At 33.5% G+C, this 25,629-nt stretch overlaps 4 protein-coding genes across 5 annotated transcripts; 2 read left to right on the forward strand and 2 right to left on the reverse strand.

Annotated features, from left to right (window-relative positions):
- Positions 1-347: 347 nt before the first annotated feature.
- Positions 348-1,588, reverse strand: LOC111021485 (MIZU-KUSSEI-like protein (Protein of unknown function, DUF617)). Its single transcript, XM_022298479.2, has 2 exons — positions 1,223-1,588; positions 348-971 (listed from the first exon to the last, which is right to left on the reverse strand). The coding sequence occupies exons 1-2, from the start codon at positions 1,530-1,532 to the stop codon at positions 517-519; spliced, it is 765 nt and encodes a 254-aa protein (XP_022154171.2). The 5' UTR covers positions 1,533-1,588; the 3' UTR covers positions 348-516.
- Positions 1,589-11,053: 9,465 nt separating this feature from the next.
- Positions 11,054-14,947, forward strand: LOC148212795 (uncharacterized). Of its 2 annotated transcripts, none has more exons than XM_088120501.1 (3): positions 11,054-11,463; positions 13,392-13,641; positions 14,591-14,947. In XM_088120501.1, exons 1-2 carry the CDS (start codon positions 11,215-11,217, stop codon positions 13,638-13,640), a joined length of 498 nt encoding a protein of 165 aa, XP_087976627.1. In that variant the 5' UTR covers positions 11,054-11,214; the 3' UTR covers position 13,641; positions 14,591-14,947. The 2 variants fall into 2 exon arrangements, with proteins under 2 accessions (XP_087976627.1, XP_087976626.1); XM_088120500.1 differs by having other exon boundaries at positions 11,056-11,463; positions 14,584-14,947.
- Positions 14,948-16,240: 1,293 nt separating this feature from the next.
- On the forward strand, positions 16,241-19,218 carry LOC111021465 (uncharacterized). The gene is made up of 4 exons (XM_022298446.2): positions 16,241-16,687; positions 17,316-17,927; positions 18,020-18,195; positions 18,381-19,218. The coding sequence occupies exons 1-4, from the start codon at positions 16,683-16,685 to the stop codon at positions 18,974-18,976; spliced, it is 1,389 nt and encodes a 462-aa protein (XP_022154138.1). The 5' UTR covers positions 16,241-16,682; the 3' UTR covers positions 18,977-19,218.
- A 1,961-nt stretch (positions 19,219-21,179) lies between these two features.
- On the reverse strand, positions 21,180-24,275 carry LOC111021503 (pectinesterase-like). Its single transcript, XM_022298495.2, has 3 exons — positions 23,463-24,275; positions 22,680-22,937; positions 21,180-22,035 (listed from the first exon to the last, which is right to left on the reverse strand). Exons 1-3 carry the CDS (start codon positions 24,223-24,225, stop codon positions 21,347-21,349), a joined length of 1,710 nt encoding a protein of 569 aa, XP_022154187.1. The 5' UTR covers positions 24,226-24,275; the 3' UTR covers positions 21,180-21,346.
- Between the last annotated feature and the right edge of the window lie 1,354 nt (positions 24,276-25,629).

A 25,629-nucleotide genomic window follows, 5' to 3' on the forward strand; every position in this document is an offset into this window, starting at 1 on the left:
CGTCACGAAATGTCAAATATCCGGAAATCTCCGTTTTTTCCCTCCAAAAATGTATTTTTTGCCTTTCGTGACGCATATTTTTATTTTGAACAGTATTTTACTGTTCATGAACGTCACGAAAACCCAGTATTTTACTGTTCATGAACGTCACGAAAATCCAATTTTTCTAGTAGTGTACATAAAACAAAAAATGAAATGTTCAAAATTTGGCCTACATTTTGAAAAGAGTTTTATAAGCCGATGCAAAAAAAAAAAAAAAAGTTAATTAAACCAAAAAGAAAGTTCAATAAACACAATCTCAAAACTTAAAAACAATAAAAATCTAATAATCAATTTAACCATCCATCTCGAAGCAATTACAAGCATTGCAATTGCAAATACCAATAATAATCCCATCAATCAAATTAACGATCCATTTGCATTTTGCAATGATCTCAGCCTCTCTCAAGATTAAATCAAGACCGTCCATCATAATCACTCATTCCCGTTAATGTTCTAATTATTATTATTAGTTAATTAAATTCTGACAAAGAAGATGCTAAGCTCCGGCCCGTTATTCTCCTCCGGGCTCAACATGTAGAAGGTCTCGGAATCCCTGGACCCCACCACCCGTTCGAAGTGGGCCCTCATGTATGCCAGCTCACCGTCGGGTCCGTCCACGTCGGAATTTCCCGGCAACACTCCGGCGCCCATCGACACCGGCCGGAGGAACTCCATAACTTTGAGATCCTCCTCCGACGCCTCCCTTTTCACGCCATAGCCGTTCTTCTTGCCGTTGCAGAACATGGTCCATAATGGCTCATCCATTAGCTTCGTCTTGTCGCCCTTGTCCGCTCTCTTCTCACACTCGAGAGCGATCCTCACCATCCCGGAACTCATTTCCTTCTGCAACACGTTTGTCTGCATCGCCAACTCTATCACGATGCTTGGTAAACATCGTGGCGACTCCTGCATCGACAGGCTCACCCGACCTAATCGAATAGGAGCGGAGTCAGAAATATTTTCACAACGACAAACAAGCATAGAAAATTATGAAATACTAACTTTCTTATTATGATAGTGATTCCTTTTTTTTATTTTTTATTTTTAAAAAATTCTCATTGAATTCTAGCTCCGATCTAAAAACAAAACCAGAATATGAGAACGTATTATATATTATCTAGCTTAATTTCTAACATCTTTTAATCAAATTAAAGAAGACAAATCTTTGCCATGCTCTTACCTTTTCGATAACCAAACAACGTCCCGGTGACGCGACTACCAGAGGGTGTACGAAGCGTATCCGATAGTCCAGATGGGAGCGACGGGATCTTACATGCAGGCGTCATGATGGGGAACGATCGAAAGACAGAGCGGAATACTCGAAAGACTTTGGTCTTGTGCTTCTTTCTTTTGGACGGTTGGACGAGGCCATTGGGGGAGGAACTTGCGGGTGGCAGCGGCGGAGGCGGAGGAGTTGAAGAATCTGGCGGCGGCTCCGGTGTTATGGTGGCAGCGTCGGCGGCGGTGGGTGTAGATTTTGGGTCTCCCATCAACCGAAGGTGATGAAGCAATAATGATTGGAATCAGGCAAGTGTGGGAGGGAGAGAGAAGGTGGAAGTGGCCGTTAAAAGTTAGTTATTGGAATGTGTTTTAGAATGGGTCTTGCCTCCTTGATTTGTGGTCTGGTCAAAAACTCTTGTTTTTTTCTTCAAGAAATAGAAAATTTCCTCCTAATTTTTCTCTAATCTATGTTTTATGTGTAATAATGGAGAATCATTTTATTTCTTCACCATTTTATAGGTTATCTCTGGATAAGTACAACACCAAAGTCTATCAATTTGCATCTTACCATTTATACAAATGCTGCAATCTTCACTTTAAACTTTAATGTAAATTTTACCTTTTTTATAGATTTTCATTTAAAAGATTGTTGGAAAAAATTTATCATACGAGTAAAATGAGTTAGAAAACATATTTGATATGAAATAGATAAGATTTAGATGAAAATGACATTAGAGTGGATTTTTTCTTAAATTTGTAAATTTTTGTAGTGTTATCTAAGGGGTGGATTTTGTGCATTAAAATTTGAAAAATGAAAAAAAAAACATCTTGGATCATCCCCACAATGATGCAAGTCACCCTATCATGTTTCTAATTTATTTTTATAACTATGGATCTGTTCGGTAAGGTTTCAATCTTTGTTTCTTCGTCCTGTTTTTCATTTTTTTTTTAAAAAAAAAACAAGTTTGGTAACCTATCTTGGTTCCATCCTCAATGGCAGCAAGTTTTAATTCTTTTATTATATTATATTTTTTTCTTTATATATATAAATATATATTTTAATATTTGTTTATATATTTTTTTTCTTTTCTTTTATATATTTTATATAAATGATTTTTTTATATTTTATATTTTTTATACAACATTTTCTTTTATATTAAATTAAAAATATTTTAAAAATTTATTCTTTATTAAAGTCTATATATATATATATATATTATATTTTCTGGAATGAGCATGTGTTATATCTTTTTTATATTATATCTACTATTTCTTTTAGCTGAACATTAAAAAACTAATATTTGTTCAAGTATATATCCTAGATCAATATCAAATTCAAATTTTCATCGTCACAAATTGTTGTACTAAAAGAACTAAAACTAAAAACAAAGAACAAGAAATAATTATCAAACATATTTTTGTTTCTTGGAAACAAGAAATAGAAATGGTTATCAAATGCATTCCTATTCCTAGTTCTAAAAATGTTAGAAACAGGAAACGAAAAACGAAAAACAGGAAACGAAAAACGAAAAACAGGAAACAGAAACGTTACAAACGAGGCCTATATATTCGAAGAATCAAGAAATAGTTAAACAAGAAATTTATAATTAGCATTGTCTTTTAAGGTCCTTACTGATTGGCACCTTAAATCTAGTGAATCGGTCTCTTATGAAATCTTTTATAGGTTGTTTAATTCTTTTCACCCAATTCACTTTCTTGATTGTGGAATAATATTTTTTGATAGTTGAATGCTCTCTTAATTCCAACTGTTTTTTCGTACTTTACCTGCTTCCATGTTAATTAATTGCAACGATATATATGAAATGCTGCTTGTTAATTTCTTGGTGTCGAACTTTACCTGCTCTCTTAAGTTCTTCGTTCCATGAAAACGCTGCTGGTTAAGGATCTCATATTAAAAAGGAAAGGACATAACAATGATTTATAATAGATACAAATTATTTCTCTCCTTGATAATTGATTTGAGATGAAACCCCACCGTCAATTGGGATTTCATCTCAAATCAATTTGGAGTTTCCCAATTGATTTGAGATGAACCCACAAAATATATATACACACATACATTTTGGAAAGCAAACTGATTTTAACACCAAAACTAATTAGGACTTAGATTATGACATAAAAATTCATTTATAATTAAGGATCATATAAATCAAAACAACTTAAAAGAGAATGTCTTAAACTAATAAATGAAACTTTAAATTTACATGATTATAAATAACACTACAAGAAATTTGAGTTTTCTTGACGCAAAAAATTGTTGTCAAAGTTCAATATTTGGTCGAAAAAATTCTTTGTCGATGATATTTTTTTGTTGCGAAGTTTGTCGACATAACCCTGTCACGATAAACCTTTGACGACAAAATCTAAAATTAAGTCGCCAAAAGTCTTTGGCGACAAAACAGATTTGGTTGCCGTAGATCTTTGGCAACAGAAAAAACGAATTTTGTCATAACAGATTTAACAATTTTGCGCGTGCCTTTTATTTATTTTCTTCTTAGATGTTGTCACCATATATTTCTTTAAATTTAAATAAAACTTCATAAAAAAGCACTCAAAATTGTCATATAAACTTCGATTTATATTAAACAAAAAGTAATTTTTACAATCGGTCTTAGTATAGAAAATCAAATACAGCAGAAGCTAAATTTCGACTACAAAGTAAATCTAAACCTAATTTAGAAAGCTTCATGTCCTTGGCTCCATGAAATCTCCTCTAATTTCCAAAGCTTATAAGAAGAAAAATCAAAAGAACCTGAAAAAACAAATGAGAAATAAACTTATGTGAACCTAGAGGGACAATAAAGTGTCTTTACCTAACTTATTCTACTATATTGTAGATGAACTTCATAAATAGAACAAAACGTATTAAATTGAAGCAAAGAAAGCGTGGATAAAGTAAACCAAAATCTAGTTTAGGATAGATTCAAAAACAAAACATGCTAGTAGTGCCTAAGTGGTGCCAAATATGCTAAAAATGTAAATAAGTTTGTTCTAGTACTTCTTAGGGGTGTTCACGGGTTGGGTTGGGTCGGGTTCAGGGTTTTTTGGAACAACTCGAAAATTCGGGTTGGACAGGTAGGAGAACCGATGAAACCGACTATACTAGCTAAACCAACCCAACCCAACCCTATATTTTTCGGGTTGGGTCGGGTTGGGTTCTTGGGTTACTTTACTTTCTATTTTCCTTTTCAAACAAGGGTTGGGATGGGATGAGCGGCGGATGGCTGTAGACAGAAGGGAATGTCGGTAGCGGCAGCGAGAGGCGAACGACGGTACGAATGACGGTGAATAGAGGTGAACGGCAGTGAACGAAAGCGAACGACAATGAACATAAGCGAACTGCGACAAACAAAGGCAAATAGAGACGAATGATAACGAACAAAGGGGAACGGCAGCGAACAAACGAGAACGGCAGCGAACAATGGTGAATGGCGGCAAACGACGGCTTAAGATAGTGAGATTGAGAGAGATGGGATGAGATTGAGAGAGATTGAGATGAGATCGAGAGAGTAGAGAGATGAGAGGGAGATTGAGAGAGGTGTGATGTGATTGAAAGGGTTAGAGAAATGAGAGCCGACTACAAACCCTAAACCTAAAAACATAAGATATATATATATATCGGTTCGGGTTAAACCGATTTTTTTCCCTCTTAATCCGAGAACCGAACCGAACCGGTCGGTTCTTTAAAATTAGAACCCAACCCGAACCGATCATATACTTAACCCAACCTAACCCTCACGGTTCGGGTTGGGTTCTTCGGGTTCATTGGGTTACCGGGTTTTTTGAACACCCTAGTAATTCTAGATAATCTCAAGACTAAAATTTTAGACACAAAACTAGTTTGAGCCTATCTAAAAAATTTTTAAAACGTCCCAGGGCAGAAAATGTTTCTAAAAGAAGACAAACATGTCTAAGTCGTTCCTAAAGAATTTATCAAAACAAAAAAATTGGGCATAAACAACACAATCAACTTCTCAATACAAAAACCCATAAAACAATTATTTTATCTTCAAAAAATAAGAAAATGAATTAGAGGCAGACGTCAAACCAACAGAATTAAAGACATAGAAACTTAAAAAAATGTACAAGATAAATTGGACGATAAAATTTCCCTCATTTCTCAAAACTTTTAGCGACGAAATTAAGTTTCATCATCAAAAGTACCATATGACGAAGAATTCTAAATTTCGTCGCTAAAAGTTTTGAATAAAAAATCTTACTTTAATCGCCAAAAAGATCGGGTGGTAAAATTCCTTCTATTTCTCAAAATTTTTGACGACGAAATTGTAGCCGAGGGTACCTTATGGTGACAAATTTCAAATTTCGTCCCAACAAATTTTGAATAAAAAATTTTAATTTAATCACCAAAACATTGGGCAGTAGAATTTCCTCACATTTCTCAAAACCTTCACGACCAAAAGTACCTTAGAGGGGGACGAATTTCTGTTTCGTCGCCATAAACTTCATCGCCAAAAAAAAAAAAAATTCTTGCCGTGCAATATTAATAACAACTATATATATATATATATATATATAGAAACAAAAGTTTTTTATTTCCGCCTTTGAGATTTTTTTTTCTTTTTTGTTGAACATATTGAGAATAATTGGTTAGAGTAAGTTTAATTTTTGAGTAGGAGTGTTAAAACCTATTGATTTTAATTATACCTTCTTTTTCTTCCATAAAAGGGTTGATTTAACTTTGGTTTTTGATTTACAAATTACAATGGTTCTTTCACAGCTGCACAACTCCATATTTCACATGAATTAAATTCTCATATTATAGTCTTAGAATCGGTTTGGGAGTGATCGTAGAATTAATGATTTTAAAAAAGGCGATTCAAGTATAATTGATTTTCCAAAATTATCATTCTAAGTGAAGTGGTACTTTTAAAATTAATTTAGAGTGATTTTTAGCTTTCCAAAAATTAATTTCTTAATTTGTCAAATATGATCAATAAAAAGAAAGGGAAGTGATTTTGACAGTAATTTTGACCATGTCAAAATCACTCTCAAACACATTCTTAGTTTAATCCACATTGTATATTGTCGTATTGGATATGGTGAATTTTCTTACTTACGTATGATTGTGTAGCTTGTGTGAATTGATACTTCTTTAGGTAGTTTATTTCCCTATTATGTGTGTGGTCACCTATTTTCTCATCTTTTTTTTTTGTGATAAATTTTATTGATAAGGCTTCGTTTTGTCAAATTTTCATTTCTCGTTTATTGTTTCTATTTTAAATTTTTGAGAAATGTAAGCGTTTTATAACTATACTTGTATTCCGATTCTTATATTTTTAACAAACGTTTCCAAAATGACGTAAACAGAAAATTGATTTTTTTCCCAAAACCTAAATAAAAACATTAGGTTATCTTTTTGACTTATAAAATGCATGGGAAATATAAAAAAAAAAACATTAACATGAAAGACTTTAGAGTTTTAATTGTTACAAAGTGAGTAATCGATGATTATTATTGCGCCTGTTTTCGTAGCTGAGTTTTTTTTTTTCCTTCTTTTTTTCATTTATTATATATATTTTTATCATTATTTTACTTCACATTTTTCTACAAGTTTTCTTTTTATTTGACCAGCATTGCTTCTTGTGAGTTACTTGATTTGGAATTTCTTTCCTCCTTCACCACGAAACAAATAGATACAGTGGGATGTGAATCCTAGAAAACAATATCTCAATACGTATTACGATTTGTATTCTTAAAAAACAATATCTTAATACGTATTAGATCTGTACTTACTTGAGCATTGAAGTGCTCACCCTTTTATCTTGTAGGTCCCTCGCGAAAGAGAACTCAACTAACATCCATTGTTTTTTTATTCTTTTCTTCTCTCACAAATCTAACCTCTTTCTTTTTTCTCTTTTTTTAATCATTTCTTACACTTTCATACCTCTAGATTCTTTTTTCTCTCTCGAACACCCTCTCTCTAATAAGTCGGAGGTCTTTGTAAATATGTTAAAGGACTAATCAGCTTATCTTCCCAAGTGACAATCTTGAGGGTACTTTACTCGTTTGAACTCACACAATTTTCTTCCACGGACATTTTCTCTTTCTTTTATTTCAAAAAGTTTTCTTCTTTTTTCTTTGCTCGTTGTTAATGGACTTTCTCTCAATGTTGAATTTCAACGCGATTTAAAATTTGAGTCTTCCTTATTATCAAATTAAGCTTTACTTACCAAAGTGATTTTGATATCATAAAAAATTTAAGTGATCAAGTAGTAATAATAATAATAATAAATTAGTTAGGGATGGTGAAGGACAAAAGTCATAGAATGAGAGGGAGAGGATAAAACTTTTTAATTAGGGAGAAAGAAGCTTAGATAGTGGCAAAAAAATTTAGAATGAGAAAATTTGAAAGACAGTAAAAAAATTTTAGATAGATAAATAAAGTTACAGAGGGACAAATTTTGAAGAGAAAAAAAAGTTAGAGACAAGGGTTAAAAAAAAAAAGTCAAATAACAAAGTGACAGAGATAGTATAAAAATTTTTAAAAGAAAAAATTAGAAAGAGACTAAAATTTTAGATTAAGAATAATATAAGAAATGGGGATTGACCAAAGTTTTAGAGAAAGAAAAAAAAAGTTAGAGAGAGAACAAAAATCTTAAGAATTTTATCTTATTATTGTTATTATTTTTTCTTGCATGGAGTGCCTTTCATTTAGCTTTCGTAACAACGATGGAACATTGTTTATTTCTTTTTCAAGGATGGACGAATTAAAGGATACTTTTGTTATGTTTCTTACCTGCCATTTTAAATGAATGATGTTCTTATCTTTCGAAAAAATAAAAAGAGAAATTTTAAAAGTGAGATACGAATATCAAAAGTGATCTTAATTTTAGAGTTTTTTGTTTTGTGTTAAATCATGCCATTAGTAGTTAATCTTTATTAGTGGGTCAAATAACCACTTTTTTAGACGATATTTAAAAAACTATATACATAGTAAATTGTTATATTTTTAATTTATTAAAAATCATCCTAGAATTTGAACTCATTTCCTCTTTAATTAACTCTAGCTCATTTGGATAATGAGCAACCAATTACAAGCTCGTATTCTTTTTGTTGAAAAAAAATTCAGGTAAGGAATATTAAATTGATAAATTAATTATCAATATTAATTTGTATAGAATCTAAGAAGTTGGGATACAAAATTTTTTGCATCTTCATTTTTCAATAATATAATTTAAAGAATTTTTCTTTAATAAATTTAATTATAATATAAAATTAAATTAGTATAAATTAAAAAGTTTAATATATGACAAAATGTTAGCTTGAAAATTTTTTAGAATTTTTAATAAACAAACAAAATATCTTTTGAAAAATGATAAGCCCAAATTAGATAAAAAAGAAAAAACAGTTCTAAATAAAAGTATAAAAATACAAACGTATTTTTTTAATTAATATATTAAGAATAATGCAATGTAACCTAAAATTCATTAAAAAATGGTATGAAATAATGTAATTTAAATACATTTATAGAGAATAAAGGATTAAATTAGTAAAATAATTATATCTTTTAAGTTAAAAAGTTCAATATATAACATTCTTAAAAAAATCTTTATAATTTTTAATTAATAAATAAAATATTTTTTCAAAAAATTATGGACTCAATTTAGGTAAAATGATATTTTCAAAATAAAAAATATTAAAATTTATCGCTCGCTATATGCTTGCGATAGCGAAGGCGTGGTTGAGACTAACAGAGAAAGTCGATGCTAAGGTTCAGATCGAAGATCTTCGCGAGACGGCCCATGAATCTCGAGAATCGAGCTTGGGGAGGGAGGGTTTACATACAACACCGAGGCAAAGTGGTTTATGATTGAATCTCAGAGGCATTCTTATGATTTGGTAGATCCAAGTTCATGGCCTATTTCGAGTTCACTCGGAGCTTTGGCACCCACCGTATGAACGTTTTCAATATGATTATTTTTCTGTATTTGTTTGATGAGAAATGAGAGACGAAAAAGGAACATACTTTTTAATTAATATATTAAAATTTATTGAAGGTAGAAAAGAAAAAAAATAGAGTGGTATGAGATAACTCGTTGAATTGATATATTTTTATTTTAAACTTATTTTATTAATAATAATAATTATTATTTTTAATCATATATTTTTTATAACTATAGTAATTATAAATAATAAAATAAATTTATCAATTTGTAATATATAATAAGTTTTAATTGATGAGAATCTAATTTTTCTTATATTATCGAATCAAATTAGTTGGTTTGGAGTGAAAAGGTTTAGATCTTGAATCGGATTATGAATTATCTTTTAGAAAAGAAACTACAACCTATACCCACAGAGTTCTTGTCTTATTTTAGAAAGAATGTTTTCCAAAACAACCAACTTACCTCATATCAGTTCAATCTTTTTTTATCCTTTAATGGAAGCGGCAGGGTTGTGCTTTAACGAAGGGAGAGAGGATCTCAAGATGATTATTTTGGTTCATATACCGTTTCTTTAATTTATTTTAGTTTTGATACTCAAAAATTTATTTTCATCTTTACTTTTAACTTTTATTTATTATTTATTCTTTTAGTACAATACGGTGGAACTTTTCTTATTTACTCATTGTACTTTTAAAATTAAATACTTAATTTCATTAATATATTATTAATCATCAAGCTAATATTTTCAATAAAAAAAATTTAGATGACCTTGCAATGTTATGATTTTCTATTAGTAAATTAAATATATTTTTTCATTTTTTGTCCTTTTAAATAAGACGAAAAGTTTCATATAAGATTTAAACTTATTTATGGAATTTTCTTGAGTAAATTATAGATCATCTTGCTAATGTGAAAATACTTCAAACATATATCTCTAGCTTGTATATTATTGTATAAAAAAAATATATAAAGATAGGAATTGTTACAATCATTTTTTATTTCAATAATCATCTTTAAATTTATAAATTATTGTAATTAAATTTTTAAATATTGTAAAATATACCCACTACTCCAAAACTAGTTGTTACCGTCAGGGTTTAATTTAATTAATCACTCTCTAAAGTTAGGAAATTATTTCAATTAAATCTTTAAATATTGTAAAAATGCATAACCTGTTTTTTTTAGTTCAATTGTCTTCTTTCAAAAAAAAAAAACTGTTTTTTATTATTTTTTTAATGAAAACTATTTTTTAATTCAAACATCGTAGGGGTGGGTTCCAACTATCAATATTTGAAGTAGAAACTGATTTGTTATCTACTCAACTATATTTTTAATATGACTAAAGTCATTGTTAAATTATAAATTTTTTACGATAAAAAGGGATCATTTTGTTCCTTCACTTTATTTTACCTCATTAATTTATACATAAATTTGTATTAAAAAGTTTTCAGCCACTCTCTATAATATTTATATATATATTTTTAATACCTATAATATTTATATTTAAGTTTTTAAATTTTTAAATTTTTTGGATATAATATTTATATTTAACTTTTACAAATAAAGATCAAATTGTTTACTTTCTTTTAAAACATCTATTCAAATTTTAATTTTTTTTTATAATTATTTTGTATCTCGATTAATTCCATTGGACAATTACTGTCCCTAGAATATTATTTAGTGTCAGGAAAGATATAAATTATTAATTTCTAACATATACATGGTCATAGGGAATCCGAGACCAAAATTTTTAAAATCAATAAAATGAAATAATTTAAAATTAAAAATATAGCGAACTACAATCAACAGAACAAGTTGTGAGTTCGGCTGAAAATACAAGTATAAAAAAGTATTTATAAGTAGAAATTCTTCGATTCTACATTTTGATTTTGAAACCTTTCTCCTACTTTACTCATACCTTCTTCGATCATCCTCCTGAAGCGATCCACACACCAACCAATTTTGCTATCAAATTCATTCAATTCTCTTTCTCTATGAAATTTCGTTTCGCTTTCGCCTCAAAATGTTCAATTTTGAAGATGAGCTGATAATTGAACCCGGAGTTTCATGGTTAATCTGGATACAGCTTCTTCTTATGGTCCTCATCTTCGCGCTTTGTTGTCTCAGCTTCTTCGCTTCCGATTTTTCCAAAACGAATACTGGGAACAAACCCACTCCCGCCGTAGCTTCCTCCTCCACTTCCAGCCGGGTCGTTTCTGATGCTGCTCAGGAGGATATCACAATTGACAATAATCAATCGCGGAATGCGCAGGTATGGCGTTTATGAAAGTTTTGTATATTTAAGTGGTTAATTTCTTCATTTTCGTTTTCTGGTGTTTGGTGTTACTGGGAAAATTAACAAGTTTTCCGGGACTTTAAGTGTGTCGAATCCGTTCGTGTTGTTTGAATTTGTTTCCAATTTTGGATTCCCGGATGCCAAAATAGCTACAGAATCAATTTTACGGTTTGTTTGTTCCTCGATTGATCGGAGTTTTGTAGACAAATGGATGAGAATTTAGGGCATGCAGAATTCTCTGGGTCTCTTTATGAATTGAATATTTTGTCTAGACTACATAGGAAAATTGGTGTTCATAGTGTCAAGAGGTTCCTGTGGTACTTCAAAATCAGGTAGGTTTTTCCATTTTAAGCAGTTATAGGTACCCTTTCCAGCCGTCTGTCTTGTGCCTTAATATTCTTCAGAATGCAAAATAGGTCAGGAATAGTGCAAGTGATCACTAGGAATGGAATTCGAGATAGATGATACTGCTGGCACACGAACTAAAAATCTCAGAAATGGATGTCTGTTGTAACTGTTGTCTTGCTCTGTGCTCGAGCTAATTGTTGCTAAAGCTCAAGCGAACTTGCGTCACAATCTTGCAGCTATTGGTCAAGAGCAGAATTTACAGTTCAAACTTGTCCATAGCATAGTATTAGGAGGGGGTGTCTTCAGTAGACTGTGAAGAAAGGGGTAGTGTTGGTGAAACTGTGGAAAATGGCATCACACCAGAATTCCATTTCAGGAATCCATTTGCTCTATTTTTTGGGATCATCGTAGTTAAGTCTACATAACTCTCCTTAAACGATTAATAACTTCAGTTTGCCCTAGAGTTTGCAAGTGATAAGTTGTACTTCCATGAAGGTGAATATTGTGCAGTCGATATAATATCACCTAGAACTAGAAGTGACTCAAAAAGTTATATCCCAACCTGAGATAATGGAGCAGGGAGACCCGTGCCTGCAGCCTTATGATTTTACTGAACCACGACGCCAGCCATAGAGTTATTAGTCAATGGATGGTGCAAATGCCAAAAATGATATCATTGACAACAATCTGTCACAACTTCCTTCAAAGGGCTTGGAACCCATTGAGGCACTATCATTTGCATGGTAATGGATTGAACAACTTTAATACCATGGATGCAATCCTGATTTTAGAGAAGAAAACAAATACAAGTAGGGTGCTTTATTAATCCCAAAAGCTACAACTTAGAGCAATAGTTTCAGCCTTTTTCAGAGGATTAACTCTCTCTCGACTAGATTCTTCGTGCCCACCTTAGATCACCTCTTCATATATTCCTATCCCCTGTAACTAAGGCCCAAAAAATATGTGCTCCTGCTTGCTGTTATCCCATGTTTCCCTTTTCATTTAATTTTTTTTTTGGGGGGGGGGGTGGTGCACAGAATCAGTGGCTTCTTAAATTTGGGGTCCTTGTTGAACGTGATGAAAATGTTAGTAGTTTTTTCTTTCATTTACAAATAGAGTATTTACTATTCAGATAATTATTGATGTCTAATTAGTATCTATTACCGACCTTTGAACTATTAATTGGTGACACCAAATGAGTGGATCCCTTGAACCGAAGTGATATGTTTTTTATTAAATTTATATGTCGTTCTAGTGCAGGGTTCGATTTTCTTTGCTGATAATGGATTGCTAAATTGATTTACATCAAACACCTAATCTTACTCGGTATAAGTTTTATATACATCTACAGCCTTTGGCTAACAAGAAGTTTGTCTTCTTAGAGCGTGGCTTGTGTTTGTTTCACACACACACATAGGATATTAATTAATTCAATTCTACATATCCTACAGTAATATATAGTCAATCGAATCTGAATTGACCATTAGGGTGCATTGAATTTCTACATTCGTAATGTGTCTGAAATTGTAACAAAACAATATGCAACGATCTGGCAGGTTGATAACGAGCAAAGCATCCAGGGGGAGATCGAAACAAGTACGAGCAGAAGAATCGTGCTAGTGGGAGAAGGCACTGTATTAGGAGGGGAAGGCTCTCAAGAAACCAAGTTAGATCTTCACCCCTGCAGTTATTTAAGGCTTGCAAAATCAGCCTTTCTCAGGTGCTTGGGGTTGGACTCTTCAACTGAGAACTCAGTCTCAGAAAGAAGACAAAGACAGGAATCAAGAAAGTCCAAAGAAAGTTGATGTATGTGTTCCTTTCTCTGTTAAAAGAACCCATAGTTTGCATTTTATTCGTTCTGTAACTACGTCTTTATACTAAATATATGAAATTCTAAAAAGAATTATGTTAATTCTCATACCTCATGAAATATCGAAATTGATTAATCCATCCAAACACAACATTAGTTATCAAAGAACATAGGCAAAGCACATGGCATCTTCATTTCCAAAATTATTTCTTAAACTCAAATGGGGAGTAAATACTCCTGGATATTTTGAATAAACGTAGGAAAGCATAGTCAAGAACAAAAACAAATTTTGAACCGTCTTGGGTGGTTAACTAAGAAACATGGACACTAATGTGTCCTTGGACATGTGTCGAACACTTTGACATTTGTTAGTTCAATAGATGTGTGTCACACATAAGTAGTACAAAGTGAATATGGATCTAACAGTTGTTAGGCACGTACAAGACACATGTTAAACATAAGAAATAGACACAAATAGTAACATAGGACAACATAAAAATGCATAAGCTTAATGACTTTAAATTTCCTTCTAGTATAAAAAGGATATATACTTAAAAAGAATTGTATATTTGACAAACACATCCTTGCCATGTCCGTCTCCTAGGTTATTTAGAAAATGATGTGTCACAGGGCCGGTGTCATGTTGTCAAAGAGCTTAGAGGAAATGAGTTTAGACGATGGGCAACCTACCTTGGATTTAAAAGATGTAGTAGGATGAAATGATTGTCCCGTGACCTTATTATTAGTTAAGATGCATACAAGCGGTTTGGGGGCAATTTCCGATATCCAAAAACATAAATTTAGCATTTTAGAAAGTACTAGGCTAGATATCTGTAAAAATAGTATACGGTTGTGCTTGAAGACAAAGAAGAAAGAGCAATTTACTCTATCTGTAAGTCGCAAGTTTGTTGAAGTAATATTTTTATTTTTTGGTGCAGAGTGCAGATGAAGTGCAATAAGGCAAAAGAATGCAAAACAATTGACATTACTGACTCAGCAACAGAAAGAGACAAGAAGTCATAATGTAACTCCTACCATTTGTTCTCAATTTTTTGCTCTCCAGATGGTGACATGTTTTAGAGAGGCAAGTTATTGGACAAAAAATGTGGCATTTGGAGACACAGTGTGTGAGAAAAAGAGAGAGATGAAACTAACTCATCATAAACAAGCCGATTTGTTGTGTGGACTGAGTTAGAAAAATTGTAAATTTGTTGAATCTGTATGATTATTTTGTCTATTTGCTGACTTGTAATGAGATGTTTTCCAGTTATTGTAAAGAAAATTGTACAAATTCTTTTGTTCCTTTTCTTTTTTTTTGGTGAATCTATTTTTGTGAATTGTTTTTTATATTAAACTTAGAACAAATTCATCCTAAAAATAGGACCAAAGACAGCTTTAAGGGTTGAGTTTGAACAAATTGAAACTTGTTTTTGTTATTTCTAAAATTATCTAATTTTGAGAATGAAAAATGAGAAATAAAAAAACATAAATAGTTAAAAAATAAAAACTTAAGCTTCTTAATAAAATCGGAAACAAGAATTAAGAATCGGAAACAAGAAAGGAAAAAAATGAGAATATCACCGAAACGAGAGCTAAATTGTCCATCAGAGTAGAAATAATTATTTTTTTTTCATTTCCACGTGCAACAAAATTTTAATATAATAAAAAGTTTAATGTTTTAGTTCTTTATGGTCATTTTGTCATGCTTGAATATTTGATCTCTCTTGTAATGATATATACTAATATAATCAATTTTAATCAAATTAAACTAGAAATAAAAAGTCCCATTTTTCTTTACTTCAGAAAAAGTTATTTTTTTTAAAGCATTACAGTTCATATACTAGTTGAATTTTGTTCAAGTCCACATTATAATTTATTAATTTAAATAATATTTAATCATTTTCTCAAATTTTCATTTACATTGATATTCCATGGAATCCCGTTGGAACTTTGACATTTTTATTAACATATTAAATTAACTTTTAGTAAAAAGGTTATTGTTTATAATAAGAATATTAGTTTTTACAACATCTAAATCTATGGATTCAAAATTGCGGGATAGAAAGACAAATGACGAATTAATTTTTTACCTATATCATTAGATTTTTGTTAGCATGATCTATAAGGATAGTAATAGATGAATAAGAAACTTTTAATTGAATTTATTCTTTCAATGGGTACTTTTACTTACCATAGACATATCTTTCAACCATAGAAACTCAGAGAAATAATTTATAAACCAATAGGTTCTTAATTAAAAGACTAAACATATATTTTAGACCCTATTGTTTAAACATTTTCAATTATACTTCTTCTACGAGTGGATGTAAAATATGGCTGGTAGTAAACTCCAATATGATATGATATTTAGTGAATTGACAAAAAATTAGAGGACACGTGAAGTCGGTTTTTCATAAAAAATGGGTCGGTAGAGATTCAAACTCGCAGATAGTTAGTTAATTCGTATATCAAATTTTTTTGTTAAAGTTATATGTATTTATTTTTACTTTTATTTTTTTGATAAATAAATTATATGTATTTTTAAACTATACCAAATTGAAACATATATTGCAAGAAATCAAACATTGTCACAAAAAGGAGTCACACGTTATCTTGAGGTTGACTTGCCGGCCCGGCCGATTCAAATTTTCATCAGCGTCAGATATTTTAAGATCAGGTGGATTACTTGCAGAATCCGCCATTTCTCTGGAGTCAATTCCCGATTAATCCATTTCCATTGGCAAATTTTGTTTTCGTTATCAGATTTCCCCAAAACCCACCAATCGTTTACCTGTGCACCTGATATTGGACGAATCTGTTCTTCCCCAATATTAAAATGGAAATCTCAGAAAACCCATTTGAATATTCTCTGGAGTCAATTCCCGATGAGTCCCAGCCCACTCAGTTTTCTTCAACCTAAAAGTTGGTGCTCCAGATCCGCCGTTCATGCGATTGGATTTGTGGGTCTTGATGTGATTTCTCAGATTCTCAGTTTCCCTCTGATTTTGGATTGGACCCTCCAACAATTCTGGAAGACATGAAGTTAGTACCACGTTTTCTTGCCCTGTTTCCTTTTCTTTTGGAATGTGTTCTGAATTTGGGGTGCCATTTCCGATGGTTCCGATTTATGTTGGATGTGTTCTAACGGTTTCGGAAATGGATTTTTTTTGTACTGTTTTATCTGGGTTCTCTTCAGTTTTCATTTCAAGTTCTGGGTTAGATGCAGCTTTTTAAATGGTGTTCTCTGTTCACTTGTTCAATTTATTCCGATAGATTGATGTCAAGTACAAGAAAACAATATATTCTCTATCTTAATTAGTTTTAATTACTGCACTTTCTAGTTTTGCTCAGTTGTTTTTTGTTTCTTTGCTGTTCTTTGATTTGAAAAGTGTTTCTAGAGAGTGAAGATTATAAGCTTAATTTAAAAAAACTGAAAACGAAAAATGAAATCGTTATCAAAGGAACTAAATAAGCGATGTTTAAGCAAATCTTACCTTATGCAACACTGTTTTTGAATGCTTTTACTGTTGGGATGCTAACATATTCATCCAACTCATGATGGTGTTCTGATACAAAAACTTTATTTGGTTACTGAATTTGGACATTCCTATTTCCTGCTATACACCAACATTGTTGTGTTCAATTCCTTACACCATCTACAAATCCACAGGAACAAAAAAATAGTTGGGGTCTCTATTTCTTTGATTCTCATCAACATGGCAGCTATCATGGAACGCGCCGATGAGAATCTCCTACCGTCGGTTTACAAGGAAGTTAGTGAAGCTTTCAATGCCAGCCCATCTGATCTAGGATACCTTACATTCATACGGAACTTTGTGCAGGGATTATGTTCTCCCTTGGCAGGTGTTCTAGTCCTTAACTACGACCGTCCTACGGTTCTCGCTATGGGCACCTTTTGCTGGGCCTTTTCGACTGCTGCAGTCGGTATCAGTGTCGATTTTAAGCAAGTTGCATTCTGGAGGGCCCTGAATGGCTTTGGCTTGGCTATTGTGATTCCAGCACTCCAATCTTTCATTGCTGATAGCTATATGGATGGCGTACGGGGTACGGGATTTGGCTTGCTAAGCCTTATTGGTTCCTTGGGCGGTATCGGAGGAGGTGTCCTCGCAACGGTTATGGCTGGTCAACAGTATTTTGGTATAGAAGGATGGCGCTGCGCCTTCATTCTGATGGCTATATTGAGTGCAATAATTGGTTTCCTCGTTTACTTGTTTGTAGTTGATCCTAGAAAAACAAGCATCATCCAAGAGAGTTCAGATAGGTAGGTACTAACTGAGGCCTTTTAGCAGTTTGTTTTGTATTTTCCCCTGAGATCTATGCTTCTTTCCTTACTCGCTTGGTATCTGGTTGCAGGGATAGTTTGATCGATCGGAGCCCGTCTAGTTCATCATCGATATGGTCTGAATCTTGGACTGCAATGAAAGCTGTTATGAGAGTGCATACATTTCAAATCATTGTGCTGCAGGGCATTGTGGGATCACTGCCGTGGACAGCCATGGTGTTCTTCACTATGTGGTTTGAACTGATCGGTGAGTATCGCTTCAATGTGCCCCGCCTTCTAAAAACAGTATAATATTGTCTCGTGGCCAAGAAGTTAGTTAGTACGGTCATGAAATGTCGGTTATAAAGACGACAACAAATAAAACACCCTTTCTTCTCATGCCTTTTGTCTTTCAAAGTTGATCATTGATGAGTTTTGACGCTGTTGTTATAGGTTTTAGTCATAACAGTACTGCGGTTCTCATCAGTCTTTTTGCGGTTGGGTGTGCAATGGGGTCTCTCGTTGGCGGTCTAATCGCAGATAGGTTGTCAAGGATCTATCCTCATTCAGGTCGAACCATGTGTGCTCAATTCAGTGCTTTTATGGGCATACCATTCTCATTGTTCCTCCTCCGAGTTATACCGCAGTCGGTCGATAGCTATTTCGCATTCGCTGTCACTCTCTTCTTGATGGGCTTAACCATCAGCTGGAATGGCTCTGCTGTCAATGCCCCCATGTTTGCTGAGGTCGTCCCAACCAAACACCGAACCATGATATACGCATTCGACCGTGCATTTGAAGGTTCGTTTTCATCAGTTGCTGCTCCTCTGGTTGGTATTCTCTCAGAGCAAATGTTCGGTTACGACGACACAGCTAGAGCTTCATTACCGAAGGCTCTTGCATTATCCAAGGGGCTTCTTACAATGATGGCAGTCCCTTTCGGCGTTTGTTGTTTGTGCTACACCCCATTGTATAAATACTTCAGGCTCGACCGCGAAAACGCTCGAATGCAGAGTTGGAAAGGTACCAAACCTATTGACGACCTTTGAGGAAGAACTGTGTAGGAAATATATTGTAATTCCATTGCCAATGTGAGATTTTTTCCCACCTTTTAGGCCATTTTTTTTTTCCTTTTAGAAATTTCTGCATATGAACAAGATTTAGCCCTTTGAGTTAAATTGGGCATTTTGTTGAGAATCATAAAGGATTAGAGACTCTTCATTTCTGTATAGCTAAGATTCTTCAATCTGTTTGATTCAATAATATGATAAAACGGAGGATTATTTGCTTAGGTTGCATTTAGCCATTTCGCTTTTAGTTTTCCTTTTTTAAAAATTAAGCTTCGAAACATAACATTACTTTCATCTATATATTATAAATTAACGATTTTCCAAAATCACCATTCAAATGATACTTTAAAAATCAATTTAAAGTAATTTTAAGCTTTTTTAAAATCAAATTTTTAATTTTCCAAACACGATTAATGAAAATGGAAGTGACTTTTTTGACAAAGAAAAAAGTGATTTCGGCACGTGCAAATACACAGAAGTCTACTGTGGAAATTCTTGTGATTACAACATAGTACGGTTGGGACTTATCTTTACAACTTGGTATCAGAACCATACAAAATAGATTTGACAAGCCAAATATCTGCTCTTCGTGAGGATTCCTTTTCTAGCGATGGCTGCAAAAGTTTCTCTGGAGGACTTCGTCGTAAATGTCTGCAAATTTGAGCTGGAAAAGATGAAGGTCCTTCTTGTACAACAGAAGGTTGCAAAGGCCTTGTTGAAACCAAAGGAAGATTAAAGAATAAATTGCAGAATTACAAACATTCTCTATCTTGCAGACTCTGAGTTTCATTTTGAATTCCTTTAGATCCAAAAAACTACAACTGAAATTTCAGAAGAAAGATTCTGAGGCCTTAATCTCCAAATTGTCTCTTTGTATTTGAGTCCTCAAATAATTCTCAAAACATTTTGATTTTTATTACTTGGAAGAATGGCTAATTTTCTATTTTAGCTTAACATTTAAAATCTTAATTTTTGTAGTTAAAATTGTTTTTTTTTTCTGCATAATTGTGTAGGGTAGCAAAAATATTTTATGTATTTCACAAAATCCCACGAGTTTTTCAAAATTTTAAATATGTAAAATATTTGAATTTTTATTTTCAGAATTTTTATTATTCCAATTTTATCCTTATGATATCTGATATACATCTAATATATATCTATATGATATAAATCCGATGTATATCTGTATTTGATATACGTCGAATCTATATATGATATACATCCAATTTATATCTGTATCAGTAGTATATCACATTTATATCGGATGAAAATCAGAGGGAAATCGAAACGTAGGGTTGAAAATCAAACTGAAATCAAAACGTAAGATTTTCTGGGCTTCAGTTTGGGCCTACGGGGCAATGTTGTCATTTAATATGTGAGTCTCCGTCTTTTTTTTTTTTTTGAAAAAAATGCTATATTTGAAAAATCAAAACGCTATCTTAAGTTGGTCTCTTTTTTAGTGCAACATGTATGAGTGAGGGATCGAATTCACAATCTTACAATTTAGAAATATATACCAATTATTGCTTCCAAATTATCGTTGAGGTAATTTAGGAATTAAAGTGTTTACAAACTTTGTACCAAGTAGTTATCATCAAGATGATTATGTGAATAGTAAATATGGATTATGAAAAAAACTTGTCTACACACACCAACAACAATTACGTGCTCCTACTTATTTTCTAATATCCTATATTTTTTTTAAGATAAAAAATAAATCAGTGAAGATTTGTTTACTAAATAACACAATACAAAATGCATCAATACAAATAACCAAAACATAAAATGTAAATAGATAACTAAGCATACCTCAAAAGTGTGTCAGTATAAATATGAGACTATGGGAGCTAGTCTCAGATACACATATAGCTCGTCTTGAAATAACTCCAAAACTTACTGACACGTAGAGATTTTAAACATCTCGAAATTCTCTTGTAATCCACCTCGAGACTAGACTTTCACTCAACAACACTTTCTATTCCAGTATCATAAGTAAAGTTGTATCAAATTTTTGAACAAATTAAATAACATTAATTGCATTATACGTGCATGTATGTGTATTGATAGCTCGTCTTGAGATAATTTTGAAATTTACTCAGATCTCTCAAACACCTCGAAATTATTCTCTTGATCCACTTTGAAGTTTGATTAACTTTCACGCAACAACACTTTCTATTCCATGTATGATGAACAAAGTCGTATCACATTTTGAACCAATTAAATAACATTAATTGCATTACACTTGAAAAACGAAAACTGACAAGAAGAAAAAAAAATATAGCAATTAAATCATGGACCACATTCAACAGAAATAATTTATACTAGACAAAGAGGAGTAATTTAATTTGGTTATGATATCAAACCGCCGGTGTACGGAACTGTGGTCGGCGGCAACCACTGATCTCCGGCCAACAAACTGGACACCGTGAAGTTACTAGCCACGGTGGCGTTGATGACGCCGACCGCCCATTTCACCCGCCGTGAGGTGTCGGATCCCGGCCCGGAGTTGCTAAACTCCGCGTAATACGACGTGTTCAAATTCAACGTCCCGTCCCACTCCTTCCATCCTGCAGGGTCAATAAAAGCATCTATAAACGACTGCATGTAAACTGTTCGAGAATATTCCTTCCACGGCCGCCCCAAGTAGCTCTTGGTGGCGGGGCTGGCGGCGAGCTCCGCCGTCGGCTTGATCGTGCAGTTGTGGATCGAGGTGCCGGTGTTCTGGTTCGGGTCGGTCCGACCCTGTGCTGTGAGGGCGTTGAACTGACCGCTCAGCGGGAGCCGGGTGTAAAGATTGCAGTTCTGGATAACGACGGCAGCGTTACCGAAGATGAAATCGACAGTGCCGTAGACATCGCATTCACGGTAGAATTGACGAAGGGTGTGGGCGTAGAGAGTGTCTTGGTAGCCTTCGAATATGCAACTGTAAAACGTCGTCAAATCTGCGCTGACTCGTAGGGCCACGGCTTGGTGTTTGATGGCACCAGCCGTGTTGGTGATCGTTAGGTTCACCCCAAAGAACCCTGTTCCCTCCACAACTGTGCCAAGTAGAGAGCAAATTACATGTCAATATTTTTTAGCGGAGTTCAGCATAAATATAGGTGCTAACTCCACCCAATCTTATTCTCACTGTCACTAAATGTTTGACTACATGTTATTTTTTAAGAAAAATACTTGTTTCTCACCCCCTTGAAAAATTGAGAACCCATTAATTTTTATAAAAATTCTATAATTTTTATAAAAATTCTATAATTTTTATAAAAATTCTATATTTTTATATTTCTCTCTTTTCCTTGTATTTAAAGATGATAAAGACACAAGATTGTTCATTACCATTAAGGAATCAAGTATTTTTTATTTTTTTTAATAAGAGTTTTTGGTTTTGCAGTACTTCTCTCTTATTTGTCCAATTTAATAATATTATGGACTGAGTCCGATATACTTTTCAGAAAAAGTAAAAAAGTTATAAAATTTTGAGTTGTGGTTAGAATGAACACCGGTGCTCATGATAGTGACCAATTATTATTTTTTCCATGGGTTCAACATTTTAGGAGAGAAAGACATAAAAAGAATTTTTTTTCCTTTTTTATAAAAGAGAAAATTAAGAGGGTTAATTTTTTAATAGTGATCAGTAGGAAGATAAATGTTAATCGATCAATGATGAGATTGGAGAGGAGCTTACCGACGGTAGCGCTGTTGAAGGTGGTGGAACCGTCGACGACATTGTTGTTGCCCGTAATGATAGTTTGGTTGTTACCTTCTCCGATCATCAACACGTACTTTTTGTTCTTTGGAACCACAACGCTCTCGTTGTACACGCCACTGCTAACGAAGATCAAGAAGTAACCGTTGCCAGCGGCCGAGTTGTTCGGAGCTGCTGCAATGGCAGCGTTGATGGTGGTGTAGTCGTAGCTACCATTTTTATCCACCGCAACAATACCTATTAACACAAATAACCAACATTAAAAGAAAATTCCTTTCCAAGAAAAAAAAAACATTAATAGAAAAAGGTTTAGTTTTCTTTACATCGCTAATAAAGGTGTAGGATTCAAACCTACTAGCGGCAAGGAAATATATTTTGCAAAAAAAGGAAAAATATAGATGTCTAATACATGCGTAGGGTTGTTTATTCTTCGTGTGGAGGCCTTCCCTGCACCCGTTTATACTCTAACGAGTTGAGGATGGAGACATTTTGTCCTTGTCAAGTCTAAACAGGGATGAAGATGGGGAATACGTTCACCATCTTCATGTCGTGTTCCCCGCCCCACCCTGTTTTGTTTATATATATAAAAGTCCCAATCCTATTGGACTAATTAAGATGAAATATCATATTGTTTTTATTTGGTGGTTAATAAAACTCTCTCTACGGATCTGAGAATTCTTGCATTGAACCCAAAATAACAATAATAATAACTGAATTTAATTTTTGAAGGAAAAATAGAAGGTAGTTAATATTTAGTGTTACCATTAACAAGAATTCCTTCAGCTTCATAATTTGTCTGAAGAAGTCTTCTACCGGGGGCCGCCGGCCTCTTCCTATGCACCAGCCGGTCATAATACGCACGGTTTTCCGGCGACATTTTGAGGTTCAACGGCCCACGCCGGAGCCGGAAATGTTTCCCCTCCGGCAACCCCGGAGCCTTCATGTTCTCCGGCACCCACCCCATTTTGAACAAAGAAAGGTACAAGCTGTAGACATTTTTGTCATACGACAGCGCCGCCAACACCTTCTCGACCGAACCCACCACCGACGATGTCGTGGTGGCGGCCGCGACGGTCAGGCCTTCGTAACAAGTATCTCCATTGGTAATGAGGGCACTTATGAAGCTTAGCAACTCATCGGCCTCATAAAAGGGGAGGAGCTGGGTGGTGTTGTTGACGGTATCGAGGGTGCTGGATATGAACTCAACGTTGGCGGCGGCGAGGGAGTGGCAGTCGTGGAGGGCAGAGACAATGCGGGTGGGGAGAGTAGGGGCGAGTCCGAGATGGGCATCAACGAGGCCGAGGAAGGCGTGAGCGCGGGCAAGGGCGTGGGCAAGGGTGAAGCGACAATGGGAGTGGACGGAGGCCAGGGAGGCGGGGAGGAAGGACCTGCAGAAAGAGGGAGAGGTAGCGGATTGACAGATCTCCACCGTCGTAACCGGGGCGGTGGAGTGAGATGGAGAGGAGAGTAGGAAGAAGAAGAGAATGAAAAATGTGAGGAGGGAGATGGGGTTTGAAGAAGCCATTGGTGTTGGCTTCGAGAGATGATATGGAGATGGTTTATTGATATTTAGGTTTGGCTCTAATTAGGTCATATATATAGGGGAAGAATTTGCCTCCCCCACGTGAAACCAAGAACTTCTCCTTGACAAAATTAATTTGTTTGTTTATTTAAAGTTAAATTTTATAAGTTTTGACTCATCAATTTTGAAAGCGTAGTTGTAATTATCTAGTCTTGTGTGTATTTTAAAATTTATCATTATTGTGTCTGTTTAGTCTATAAACTTTTAATTTTCTATATAATAGATCTATTTAAAATTTCCAAACTTCAAGAAATATTCTAACAACCCTTGGGTTAAAATTAATTTATAACATTTTTTAATATTTAAAAGTTTAATGGAAATAATATGGTGAGTTTAGGCCAATGGTAATCAAATTGAAGGTTTGAATGTATCATAATGATAGTCATATATAGTATTGTTCAGTCCAGAAAACGAGTCTCGATTATAGCTGGAGACCACCCGTATAAACCACACTGCATCTATCTTGGAAATAATAATAATAATAATAAAATAAATAAATTATTTGTGAAGCGAACGTGGATGCAAGTATATAAATTATTTGGGAGTGGGAAAGTAACGCAATTGGCCACATTCGAGGTTTTGCATTGTAAGTTGTCAATTGTCAACGCCTTGCACACATATATATGTATATGCTAATGCTGAGTTGCCAACAAATCCTTTCCCTTCTTTTTCCTTTTTTTAATATAATACATGTAAGAGGCGGTGATTTGAACTTCTGATTTATGCGTGAAATCGATATTGTTGGACTAGCTAGTGCAATTTGAAGAAAGTATCAACCGCTCGACCCATCAAAAGGATTAAACTGACTTGATTGAAAGAAATAGGGTTGAAGTTGAAAAATGGGATTACCGTGAAATGATTGTCCACCACTAGCAATGTATCAAGTTGTTGAACGACTTCTTTCTGTAAGATCCTAGTAGATAAGCGCAGCTCAACTCAAAGAGGAAAAAAAAAGATTAAAGCTATGGATATTTTGGTCTCTCTTCTTATGTATACATTATACATAACGTTTATTTATTCCATCTTAAATTTTTGAAGAGTCAAAATACATATTTAAAATACATATTTATGATCCTGAGAGGTCAGAGAATAATTTCTTTTAGGAAAAAACTTTTAAGAGAACAACAATATTTTCGTCTGTCTTTCATTTTCATCAATTTAGAAATATATAGAGATAGTGTACAATTCGTGTATAATAACACACTTGAATATATGTATAATAACATATTCATGTCACGATGTAAACTTTTACATACACATCTATATATTTTTCCTTTTTTTCTTTTCTAAAGTGGAAAATATAATAACATGTTTGTCAATATGAACTTAGTTTAGTAGTAATTGACA

This window comes from Momordica charantia, assembly GCF_013281855.1.
Source record: "Momordica charantia cultivar OHB3-1 chromosome 2 unlocalized genomic scaffold, Mcharantia_2.0 BLBB01000002.1, whole genome shotgun sequence".
NCBI lineage: Eukaryota > Viridiplantae > Streptophyta > Magnoliopsida > Cucurbitales > Cucurbitaceae > Momordica > Momordica charantia.